Source organism: Enhydra lutris, unplaced genomic scaffold, assembly GCF_002288905.1.
Source record: "Enhydra lutris kenyoni isolate GAN:26980312 unplaced genomic scaffold, ASM228890v2 scaffoldscaffold16, whole genome shotgun sequence".
Lineage (NCBI taxonomy): Eukaryota > Metazoa > Chordata > Mammalia > Carnivora > Mustelidae > Enhydra > Enhydra lutris.
The window spans coordinates 26,548,545-26,561,912 of NW_019154100.1; the positions used below are offsets into that span (position 1 = coordinate 26,548,545).

Consider the following 13,368-nt stretch of genomic DNA (forward strand, 5'->3'; position numbering starts at 1 on the left):
TCCCCATATGGCTCACTCATAAAGGATTTGGATATTAAGTATGCACATGAATATTAATATTTATTTCCATTAGGTTGATATAGTGTCTTTCTTTGGAAGGGGTCATGGAGACATACAGAAACATCCAAGATTATAAATTGAGGAAGGGCCAGAAAAGAAAAAGAAGCCAGAGGAATAAAAATGACAAGAGACCAGAAGAACCCATTAAGTGAGCCAAGTCCTCAGGATCCGTTACAGTGGTATTCTCTTGGATATCACAGGCATGACAGAACAATGGTCTGGTCAAGTTTTTTCTGCCCATTCCCTTCGGAGACAGCTCTGATTTTAATTGTTGTCTCTCCGAGACCCAGGTGGCTGATGGCGTCTCCCTTAAGATGTGGCCCATGAGTCCAAGTTTGCCAAGCGGCCTGTCAGTGCAGATGCTGCTCGGGGGAGCCACAGACTGGCCATTGGCAGTGAGGCCTGGACGGGGACAGCCCCATCCTGCAGTCGCTGTTGGCACTGGGAAGCTGCTTGTCTTCTGTGGAGAAGTCTCCTTATTGGAGGTCAAAGGACAGCATGTATCTCTGTATTTATACTGTGAGTTAAGCACGGGGCGTGTGTTTTTGACCAGGAATCACTTCACTGTTTTGTTTTGTCTTTTAAATATTTTATTTATTTATTTGACAGAGATCACAAGTAGGCAGAGAGAGAGAGAGAGGAGGAAGCAGGCTCCCCGCTGAGCAGAGAGCCCGATGTAGGGCCCGATCCCAGGACTCTGGGATCATGACCTCAGCCGAAGGCAGAGGCTTTAACCCACTGAGCCACCCAGGCGCCCCTACGTCACTGTTTTGAAAACGACCTTTCCTTCCACAGCTGATCTACCAAATTAACGGCTGAGTGGGGCCACTTGGCTGCTTGTGGACTGCATTCGTTCGACGTGGACACCTTAGCAGAAGGGATCCTGGATCAGGAGCTTGAGGGGCTGGGTTCCCGGGCTCCCGTGAATCACAGCTCCGAAGTTTGTTCTGGCTATCCAACCTCAGAAAAGCCCCTTGATTCTTGTGTCCTGCTTCAGGTTGCTGTAAAGAGTGCGATCATGAAACACAGGTGCTGCTTGACCTCGTGGGTTGTGTCATTAAGATGACACTTGGAAAGGATGCTGGAAACCTATTTATTGTCTACTCGGGGCCAGGCTGGGTCCTGGGGAAATACGACCGCACACGGTGGACCCAGATCCTTACTCTCTAGAAGCTTCCATTCTGGTGGGGAAGTACTGTATCCATGTCAGGGGAAAATTGGGTCTGGATGGTCACCCAGAAATGCAGTCATGGAGCGCAGACCGAGTTCCCTGGTGTCGTTATTTGTTCCACTACAGTGTGTGAACGCTAGTCTCCAAGCTGATGGGGTTCACATTGAAGACAAAAGCTGGTCCTTCTACATGGTTGGAACTTGAAGAAAGCAAGGAGTCTGTACTACCACCGTTTGGATTGAAGCCTGACCTAAATGGTGTAGACACTGTGGCCGCTCCGGGTCCTCCTGACCCTCTATTCTGTGCCCCCCACATTCTGACGCCTGGCGGTCCTGTGCTCTGTCCAGTTTGTGTAGAAGTAGCAACCTTGCAGGTCTTCGCCCCCCTGGGAACCCCTCAGCCCCAGCCCACTTGGGGAAATTGGATACGGCGTGCAGCTCTGCCTTCTCGGCGCTGGGTCCTGACCCCAGTATGACATACCCCTGAGGCCCCATTCACTTGCCCGTTAAGGAAGGTCACTATCAATAGCCCACACTTCGATTTTTTTGTAACTTTAGGAACTTGAGAGGGAAGACACCCTAACATTAAAATGGGAAATATGCTTGTGTTGTAGATTTTTAACATGTATTTTTCAAATCTGGTTTTTATGGAGGTTTTGAAGTTATGAACCGAGAACAGTATGTATGTTCAAACCCTTTGAAACAAAATGCTGCTGTCTCTGCCCATATGTTTGTTTATAAGTATATATATATTTTTTACCTTAAGGTGAAATTATATATCTTTAATAACAAAGTACATATCCAGGCCAGTCTTTATAAAGGAGTTGGGAAGTTGTTTCTTTGACTAGGCACCAAATAATAAGTCATACCATTTATTGAACACTTGCTCTGTGTTTAGCTTTTTACATGTTTTATCTCCATTCCTACAATAATATTAGGAATTGGGTATCATCTTGATTTTATAGACAAGGAAATTATAGGAAAGGTGGAGGCAACTATTAATTCCAGGAACTGGCAAGTTTATAATTAGTGGACCTCTTAAATGCTAGCTAAATTTGGTCAGGATGATGGTGACATTTTTCAAATACAATCATTTTCTCTCGATCTTGGCTAAATTGCCCTTTTGGATTTTTCCCCCCTGGCTAATTGTAAATTGCAAGTCTCTTCTATGAATAGTTATGGAAAAAGAAAGTTATAGACTAAAATTACAAAGTGTTGGTAAGTCACCAGCTATAAACATGGCAGTCCTACTAATTTATGTTTGATTCATATCGTGATGGGAGACAGCTTTCCTTCTTTACTGAAATCATCCTGTTAATATAACTATATATACCTTTCAGTGTAGACTTTTGTATTACAGTTTTCTGTTTCTTTTCTTTTTTTAAAAATATTTATTTATTTATTTGACAGATAGAGATCACAAGTAGGCAGAGAAGCAGGCATAGAGAGAGGAGGAAGCAGGCTCCCCGCTGAGCAGAGAGCCTGATGCGGGGCTCGATCCCAGGATCCTGGGATCATGACCTGAGCCGAAGGCAGAGGCTTTTTTTTTTTTTTTAAGATTTTATTTATTTATTTATTTGACAGACAGAGACCACGAGTAGGCAGAGAGGCAGGCAGAGAGAGAGAAAGAGAGAGAGAGAGGAGGAAGCAGGCTCCCTGCCGAGCAGAGAACCCGACGCGGGGCTCGATCCCAGGACCCTGGGATCATGACCTGAGCTGAAGGCAGAGGCTTTAATCCACTGAGCCACCCAGGCGCCCCTACAGTTTTCTATTTCTTAAAAATTTAAGGAATAGCATAGTTTTTTTTTTTAAAGGATGGAAACCATGGAAACACTAGTTTCTTACACACACACACACACACACACACACACACACACACACACACATATCTTTATAAGTCTTTGTGTTCAATAGAGGGCACCATAGCACAGATCATGAATGTCTTCAGTAAAGATTTGTAGGTTTTATTTATTTTTTTCTCATGGTAAGAGGTAAACAGGCTGAATTAATTTTTTTTCCCTACATCCCAGTGCTAACCTTCCACACTCTATACACATGTGTATATATCATTATATTGGGTTCAGTAGTCAGGGCATCCTTAGTTAGGATTAAGTGGTTTTGCATAGCTATATATTGTTCCCAACTGAACTAGTATATAATACACCTAATAAAATCATGTTGAGGAAAACCAGATTTCAACTGTGTCCAGTTCAAGTGAAAAACAAGATTTGCTTTGTTTAAAGTTGTTTTGGGGGAAAGGAATAACTTTTGACTCATGTTGTAAATATCTTTTAAGACATTTCTTTAAAATTCTAGAGGCTGTTTTGTGCTCTTTTTATAAAGCCTTGAAAATTATATACATTTACTTTTATGGAAGCTTATAAAGATAACATTTTATTGACCGTTTTACAAAGTACTCTTTATATTAAGCTTGAAGTTGATTTTCTGCTATTAGATTTGTTGGTGGAAAATGTGGCACAAATATGACTAAGGTAAAAATAGAATTTAATATTATTACGCTGGCAGTCACAACATTCTGTGAAATACAGTAAACCAGATATTCCTTAAAACAAACTAGCTATGCTCACCGAACCAGATGGAAAAATACTTTCAAAATTTGGTATTTTTAACTGCGAGATGAAATACCTGAGAGTAAAAATTATGATTATGTTAAAAATTTACTTTGCTCATTTAAAACCCATCCCCATGGAGCACAGTAGCATAAATTTAGCCAGCCTGTCAGAAGGCCTTCCAGTAACCAAAACCGTGCCTAGCAGGGGTCCTATTTTTGCACTCCAGGCCCCTGTGGTTGTTCAGATCTGGCCTCCCTGGGCCACGGACCTCTGGGCCACGGTCACATCCTCCCACGTCAGAATTGTGAGCTGGGTGTGTGCGGGCTGGGCTCCCTCTTGCTTTTCACCGTCATGTCCTCCAGATGGCAGCAATAGGCAGAAAAGAAAACACTGGGAAATAATGAGTCTAATGTACAGTAAAATTGGAAATTGAATTATAGCTCAAGAAAAAGGACAGTAGCCTTGAGGTCCCAATCAGCCTGGACTCTGATCACTTTTGTTTGCTGTACCCATGTGTTAGGTTACTAGCAAGTTAATAACCGCACGTGAGCAGTTCAAGGCTCAGTAGAATTGCTTTAGACATGAAATAAAGCGAAAATGAATTTGTGTCCAATATCATTGGCATTAGTGCTCATTACTTTTGTGGTGTAATGCCTCGAACCATCTAAAATCAATTTTAAAGATTACCTATTATTTTATAAAGAAAATAAAACACATTTCCAACAGAAATAAAGCAGTGAGCGTAATCCTATGAGCAGTTACTTGTGCGTGGCTGGCAGGAAAACCACTGACAGGACATGGGAAACTCTGTGCAAACTTCACAGCGAACGCAAGTTAATATTAACGGGCTGTTGCCCTATAAATCTTCTCTTGATTTGAAGTATTTAAAACAAGAGTGGTAAACATTTGTAAATGTAGAAAATAAATCTCAAAGAGCAGTAAAAGGGATTTACTACTTTACTACCTGTACTTGGTAAATTAATCTCTACCATGTGATTTGGTCATCTTCTGGGAGAAGCCAGGGCAGAGGACATGGAGGGGAGGGGAAGTATTTAGCTGCTTTGCTGGAGATTTTGCCCTTTTAAAAGGCACAAACGTTTTTTTCCTTTTAGTAGGCCAGTAAAAATATTTCCCCAAGCTACACTTGGGAAGCCTGTTGAGGCTAGATTTTTGGCTGTGATCCTATACATGTGTAGACTTTTGCCTCCTTGAGGAAACAACTCTGTTTTATTTTGGAGAAAAGGAAGTCTTCTAGTGACCTTGGATTTTAAGTAAATTGACATGAATGGCCAAAAAAGATTTACTTTTCTAATTATTTGTGTAAAAATGCAGAATATAAGGGAAGGTTCATTTGGTCTGAAATATATGATCTGTTTCATAGAGTTCTCTGTGCAAAATCCCACATTGGACAAAATTATTCTCAGGTTTTCATGTTTTAGTTTTGTCCCCTCTGTCTGGTCTGAGTGCCTCATAATAGATCATTATTGAACTATTCATAGAGATGAAATGATCATACGTCAAGATTTTTCCTAAAAAGGTAAAACCATTTTTTATTTAAAAATAAGGGTGTACTTTGACTTAATTTCCTGTTCTGAGACATGCACTTCAGGGGGAAAAAAAAAGCCCACGTTCGGTGGTAATATAAATTTAAGCTGGTACAGATTTGCTGGAGTCGTTTTTTAGTTTTCCATATAGTTCTGATGCACTGGTTGAAATCTGTACTCACTTTGTAAACTCTGACCTTGAACGTGGGAAGGCTAGTATGAACTTAGCACAAAATTATCGTATTTTAAGTGGATATATGGTAGAATCTGTTGGAGCAATTTTATTTGGTGGCTTATTTTAACAACATAGAAACACAGTGCCACAGAAAATTATGGAGATTTCTAGTCCATCTTAGGTTTTTCAAAAAAAGCCACTTCTCAAATCAGCCCTTGTAAACATGTACATAAGCACACTTGTAAAGTTTTAAAATGTAAAACATGCTGAGAGACGTATTGGCTTTTTAATACAGTTTTTAATAGTCATTGAAAGTTTTGATGTTTCATGACAGCATCGCCAATAAAGATCACAGAGCAGACCTACTGGTTGGCAGTAAAAAAAATTTTTTTAAGTAGCATACATTTCTATGACTATAAGCAAAATCTTTCTGTAATTAATCCACATGGTCATAGCAGATGGTTAAACTGAAGAAATGCCCTTGAAGTTATTCTTTTAACAGATGTTCTTAACTATTAGCTTCGTGTTTTTACTCACCTAAATTTCCAAATAATTGAATAAGACTTAACATATGCTTTCATCCTTTTAATAAGCAGAGTCTGTAATTGACGCAAAGTTTGCCACAGTGGAGGGACGACTTCGGTGGCACCTTTCTAATGTTTTGCTCTTTTCTACCCTCTAATCGTCCGTCCCCGACCACCTCTCATTGCTCCTCTCTGCTTTCGCCCAGGGTCCTGCAGAACGCACTCCTGCTCTCCGACAGCTGCCTCCACCTCTTCCTGCAGAGCCATCTGAGTTCGGAAGACATCGAGGCTTGCGTTTCTGGGCAGACTAAGTACTCCGTAGAAGACGCCATTCACAAGTTTGCTTTGATGAACAGACGTTTCCCTGAAGAAGACGAAGAAGGAAAAAAAGAGAATGATATAGATTACGATTCGGAAAGGTATTTCCTTGCATTTCGATGTGATGCGTATGTGTTTGTGTAACACAGAGTACACATACACGTGTGTCTAGAGATATACACACACTTCACTTTTTTGTTGATGTAATACTAAGATAATGAAAAAATTAATTGACTGAGATTTTATTGAGCTGTGACAGCTCATCATAGCAGTCTTCACACACACCTCCACACTGAATTAATGAATGCAGTAGAAATTCAATTATCTGCATTCTGATTATGTGACTTTCATTTAGTCAGACTTGAATTATTCGCGTTTAAATTATCTAGCTAAAAAAATATCCAACTGCACTCCAAATGGCTAATTAAAAGTCCAAATTTCCTGTCTCTCTTTGTGACTGGAGATAATTAAAGTTCTCCTCTGTTACTCAGGCTTTGAGTGTGTTGTGAAAACCAATTTCCTCTTTTTATTGTTTTTCCCCTCTCTTCTTTTCCAGTTCATCCTCTGGGTTTGGACACAGTAGTGATGACAGCAGTTCACACGGATGTAAAATGAGCACCGCTCCGCAGGAATCCTGAAAAATAATTCCAATGTTACCATCTTAGGAAGAGCAAATGGGGTCCACTCATGGAGAAGAAAGCTTGCTAATAATATATCCTTACCTAAAGCTCACTGTCATGACATTAGGCATTTAAATTCTTGAAGACGTCAGGTTGTTTATTAGTGGCATTTTTATGTTGTCTCATTTAGGCTAAGCTTTTGTAAAAAGCGAAAAGGCCTGTAAATGCAAGTCCCCCTTAGAGGCAAACATTGTGGGTTAAAAACAAGATCCTGCCCTGGAATGAAATAGCTACGTTTAGAAAAACCTACTTGGTTTTACTCAATTTTAAAAGACAGGTATATAGGTAGCCTGCATTTAAAAATTCAGATAGTGCATTCCTTGAAGTATCGGTGGGACAGTGTTCGCAGAAACACAGCCTGTATGATCTTAACTGCTATGAAGCCTGACAGCATAGACCAGGCCGCCTCTCTCAGACATGTGGCTGACATCTTGTGGGCACCTCCCCTGCCCTGGGAAAGACACTTTGCTTTTGGATGTTTGAAATATTCTAAGACGTCTCACCTTTCCAGTACTTTATGTCACACTTAGAAGGAAGGTGCATCTTATGAGTAGAGACATGTTAAAATAATGTTGATGTCTTATACAAAAACAGAAGTAGCGCTAGTCATGTTGCTTATATTTGCAATCTAGAGACGCAAAAATACATTTTCATGGTCCAGATTCACACATGGTTTCTGGAAACAAATAGTTTTCATTATTGTTGTGTGATTAGAATTTATGGGTTAACTATTTTCTGACTAAATGTGCAATTTCTTATCACTAGATAACTTCCAGTGTCAGTGGTGGTCACTTGTCACTTATTTTTAAGTTATAAGTGGGATCATCTAAAAATTAGTAAGTTTATCAATAAATATTCCCATAATTTCGAAAAGAATGTCAACTTGCTAATTTAAGAATTCTTCATTTTTAAAAAGCCCTTTCTTTTAAGGCATCTGCCTGAGGATTGGTCATTTAATAAAATATCTTCTTTTTTAGTGGCCCAAAGATAAAAGGTCTTAGATAAACTACACCGAACTTCAAATTTCAGATGAGGCAGCATTTTCTTGAGATAATTATCCAAGTTTCTTCTTCGTTGAATGGTACGAAATATCTCTGAAACCACTGGGAAGATATTTTTATGTAACTGGAATAACTTGTTGCTTTAATTAAATGTTACCTCACCTCATTTTATTTTAACTGGGAGTTTAAAAGTTACCATATTATTAAAAAGTCTTTGAAACACTCATAACTAAGAACAGAAAAAAATTCAATTTAGAATAAGAATGATATTACTTTTTCCTTCTTCTTTTTGTTTGGTCCAGAGCATTATTGAGCTTTTGTAAATATTTTGATTTAGTGTATCCTGGATCTTGTTACTTTATCATCTAAGACTCATTGTTTTAGTACAGGGGAAAAAAAGAGTTAGCAATTTCTTTTTCTCTTGCTAACATATAAAGTTTGCCATCCAGTCATTTAAGAGCGATTCCTAGCTTGCTGGGCAATATGTATTTGAATTCACATTATTTCTGTTTTACAGCAGTTTTTGAAAGCATGTAATGTGCCACCGATTGTCATATTATTTTTAGATGATGTAACATAGCCATCAAAATTGATATTAAGTATGCCTAATACTGTGGTATGTAAACTTCACAAGATCATCATTTTCACATTAAACGTGAAAAAAACAAGTTCAGTTTGTTGGATCACTTATTTTATACAAGAGGATATATTTCTTCTGACTTACACCTAAATTCAGTGTGTTTTTGAACAAGCCGTAAATTTTAATGAGAAGCTTTGGTAGGATTTGGTTTAAGAGTCACTATAGTTGTGCACATTTGAGGCTTTTAGCCTTGGTTTGGTGGTTGTGATATCTAACCACTGGCTTCTTAAAACTGATTTTCTGGAGCTGAGATATTTAGGTGAATTTAAGCCCCCAGTGGCTTTTTGGCTTTGTTCTAGTCCCTTATATTTCTCTGGTGTATTTTTCTAAAGTTTTCTTTAGGAAAAGAACATAATTCCTAAGTAACTAAATCAAATGGATGTTTATTTAAAACTATCTTTAATGGAACTTAAATTTAAAGAATTCTAATCTTGGATGCTTTATGATTTTACATACAGCAAAACTGTATTTCCATGGCTAATTCTGAAAGGATAAATGATTCACCTGTAAAGCCATTTTATGTGTTTTGTTTGAGAACTGATCTTATACATAACCCAGAGGTGTCAACAATGAAAGTCAACAACCTGTTACTTAGGGCTTTTTTAAAGTCTCACTTGGAAGAAAGTGATTTAGATGGCCAGTTAAAATTGCAAGTTTTAAAAATTACCGAGGAAAAACAGAAATGTTTATCTTTAAGCAGTTGTGACCCTTAAGATATTAAGTATTTTGCAGGAGCTTTTCAAGTCTAATGCACATTTTATTGAATAATTAAATACAAACAAGTGATATGCCATAACCTGACTGTAGTAAGGTAAAAGAATAAAATTTCTTTTATGGCTATTAAGAACATAACCAAATTCATTTAGCCTAGTCACAATTACCGTTATATCCAGCAGCAAATTGAATGCTCTTTCGAACTCAGTATGTTTTTTTGGTGCCTTAAGGATACATCACTATTGAGCTACTGTGGTACAAATACGGTTTTCAGTATTTCAGCTATAAAGGAGAAGATCCTTTTCCATGAAAGGCCTCTACAGTTTTAAGACAAAAACAACAAAACAAAAGCTTATTCTGTTTCTAAATAGTTTTCTTCTTAATATTTAAATTGCTTGGTCCTATGAATTCAATGTAGCATCTTTTCAATGGAGAAAACCATTTATTTCAACATAATTTTCTCTTTTTGGAATATAGACCTTTTCTTACTTTATTATATATAAACACAGTTTCAAAAAGAAATGCCATCTGAAATTAATATCCCCAGTTTGACGTTCAAAGCATAGATACAATTTTCTTTGCAAATAAAGGTCATAAGACATTAATACACTGTAATAGAGGGAGTTCAAAAATTGTAGAAGAATGTAAGCAACCATTTCTTCAAAATTTGAAATATTTGCAAAAGATTTTGCCTCTGTTCTTTGCCAGATGCATCTCACAAACGAGTCACCATTGTCCCTTCAAGTCAGACACAATTGCTCTTCACTCTTGTTGGAAACTTTTCTAGATCATTCTTATGAACACCGCATTGGACACTAATTTATTTTAGCTGCGCAAACTCTGGTAGTGAATGATCCTTCTCTCTTTCTCTAAAATTCCGAAGACTTCTTTTCCAAAGATACCGAAGAGAAGAGGAAAAAAAATTAAGCTACGGTTTTCTGCTGAATGTCAACTCTAGTCTAACGACACTATGCAAACGGCTTATTATGCTAAAGAGGAAAATACCCTTTCTCTCCCACACAGAAGTGTAGATGCATCCCAAACCCCACACCGCTTGTCTTTGCTGCTGTGGAGGCACAGCACGGGCGTAACTTGTGGTTGTGTTTTTGTTAGTTTCTTACCTCCGGGTCTTCTTTATAGCTTTGCCCCCACCCCACTGGCGGTGGCGCTCCCGCCGCTGCACCCTCGGCCGCCCGTTGGCTGCGGCGCCTCGGCGGCTCGCGTACACTCCCCCGCGCCGCGTCCCGCACACGCGCGCTCCCGCCTCCTCCCGCCCCGGAGCTCCGCCGGCGGCGGCGGCGGCGGCTGCGGCGGTGACTGGGTGGCAGGTAGCGAGCCAGCCGGCCTCGGTCCGGTAACCCATGGCAACCGCCCTGGTAACCCATAGCAACTGCGCTGCGGAAAGAAAGGAGGGGAAAAAAAGAAAGAAAGAAAACCCGGTGGAGGGGGGGCGGTGGGTGGCGAGAGGGAACAACAACCGCAAAAAGACAGCGATTTACAGCGGAGACCTACAGCGCCCGCTCCCCTGCCCCACCTGCCGCCAACGTGGGCACCGCGAGGCCCCCTTCCCAATGTGAAAATGACAACTCGGGCTGCCTGAAAAATAATAAGAAAATGAGAATGCAGAGGGACCTCGCGGGGGTGGGGGGCGGTTGGTGTGGCAGGGAGCTTTGAATGGCAATGCCCCCCCACCACGCCTCGCCCCGGGGCTCCGGGCTCAGTGGTCTCCTGGGGCCGCTGGGGTTTGTGAGCGCGCGTGGAGCCGCCACCCCGCCGCTCCGGTGGGTTTCGGGGCGTCTGGGTCGGGGTCGGCCGCGCCGGAGCCGGAGCCGAGGGAGGCGGCGGCGGCGCGTGGTTGCGCGGTCTAGACCCGAGTCTTTGTTCTGCAGATGGTCGCGGCGCTGCGGCCGTCCCCACCCCCCCGACACCCCCCCCCCCTCGCGCCCCGGCCCAGCCAGCCGGCGCAAGAGGGGACGACGACAGGCTGCCCGGGCCTGGAGGCGGCGAGGCCTGGCGGGGCCGCAAGCGCCCCGGGGTCGCGGCGAGGGTGGGGCACAACCCGCGCGCTCCGTGTGTGTTATCTGCGGCCGCACAGCACCCAGCAGTTAACCTCTTTCTTCTGCTGTCTCCCCAGGACCTTAAAGCCTGCTGGGCGGACGCGCCGTCGCCTGAACTCGCTTTGGAGTTTGGAGAGGGAGGGGACCTTCGCTCTTGGTGGCGGGACTGGGCCTCGGCGTAGAAGGGCGTGCCTCCGGGTCCAGAAACGGCCCTGGGTCGGAGTTTAATGTCTGTGTGTGCGGGGGAAAGGGGGGGATGAGGAACAGGCGGGGAGACACCAGTGGGTCGCCTCTTTAGGCTGCGGTCTCAGAAGCGGGGCTGTTCTTCGCCTGGAAAAAAAAAAGAGGCGCGCGGTCGGTGACATAACCCGGTGCAGGACCGCCGAAGGACAGAGGGGGGCGCTGCCGGACCAGCGCCGCGGCGGCGGCTGACCACCCAAGAACGCGCCGCCTCGGGTCTGGCTAGTTGTCCGCGTGGTGGAGTGGTGTTAGGGGTTCCCGGTGGAAGGTACCTACGCCCCACATAGATTTCCGTCCGTGTTTAGGAGTATCGTCTTCTTGCTCGAGTATTCGCAGAACCTCCCGGCCCTCAACGAGAAGATGACGCAGGAAGCATGGGGACCGGTTCCATCCAATACAGAGCACCTAGGCCCATGCAAGTCCATTTCACAAGAAAATGTGCTGGGGTGAAGACCCGTCGCCCTAGGAAGGTGAAGTCCACAGTTCTAGGTCTAGTTCAAATGAGCTGTGATTCCAAACTCATTTTGATGTTTTAAAAAGAAAAACGTTTGACCTGGATGATTTTTGAACTCCTTGGAGTTCTTAATCCTCAATGATTTTCCCTCTGTAGATGTGTACCAGTTACAAATCCAAATAGCAAAGCCATCAGCAACATCTTTTCTGGAGGCAAAGACCTACACAAGTGTAGCACACACTCCCTTGTACAATGTATGTTCCTGAACAGGTGATTAGATCACCAGTGTCTTACCTAATTTTGCTGGTAGACAAAAGGGAATCTGGCTATGTAAAGAATCCTATTTTAATCTTTTATAAAGAAAAGAATCTTCCAAATGTATATTCTTGCTGCCACAGATTCTAGGGAAACTTGGTTTATTTTCACAAAATGCACGTTCTGAGTTCCACAGCCAGGGAAGCTCCTGGCACAGAGACCATGTGAACCTTTGGAGGTAAAAGGTGACTACTTGCATGCCTGGGGATTCATTCAGTACCATCCCAGCCCTCTGCATCGTGGTGTACTGGGAGCCCTCTGGTTTAATTTAATTTTTTTTTTTTAACAAAAGCAATTACAGAAAAGTGCAAATTTAACGTGTGACATTTAACATTTTGCCGTGGCAGGCAGCCTCCACTTAAATGGGGCCTTTCTGCAGAACAACAGGAGCCAAAAGGCCTTGTGTCATGGAGTAATGTAAGACACAATCTGGCCTGCAAACGCACAATGAATCGGGAAGGATTTATGTAATTAATTGACCAGTCTTAACCTGTTATCGTGATGTAAGGAATTTGGAACTCATTAATTTGGGCTCTGACAGATTTCATATTAGAGCTGGCAAATATGGATTGAACCTCTTATTCTTGTAGCAGCTGGAATTTCCATGACAGTGAGGATTAGTGAAGAAGACCTATTGCTGGAGTCAAACTGCCTCTTTGTAATCAGTAGCCCTGTTCTGCATTAAAGGGATAATGAAAAAAAAATAAAGAAAGAAAAAAAAGAGGTGTATTACCTGGCTGAAGAAGCCGAAGGGGCTTGTGTTCACTCTGCTGTTATGTGTGTTGGGCTCCAGCATTTGCAGTCGAATGAAAACATTAATTTCAATCATAAAGTTAGGTGGTTTCCTAAGCACCTTGAGAGAATGAGAAGGTAGAGGGGTCTCGGGCTCAGGCTTGGTATTGT

General features: G+C 42.0%; 1 protein-coding gene across 2 annotated transcripts in view; it reads left to right on the forward strand.

Moving 5' to 3' along the window:
* The window catches only part of LOC111147367 (sorting nexin 10), a 70,511-nt gene extending 61,798 nt beyond the window's left edge, over positions 1–8,713 (forward strand). For both annotated transcript variants that reach the window (XM_022503371.1, XM_022503372.1), the window contains 2 exons: positions 6,253–6,465; positions 6,921–8,713. In XM_022503371.1, coding sequence (XP_022359079.1) covers positions 6,253–6,465; positions 6,921–7,002 — 295 coding nt within the window. In that variant the 3' untranslated portion in view covers positions 7,003–8,713. The remainder of the gene's footprint in view (positions 1–6,252; positions 6,466–6,920) is intronic.
* Positions 8,714–13,368: the final 4,655 nt, after the last annotated feature.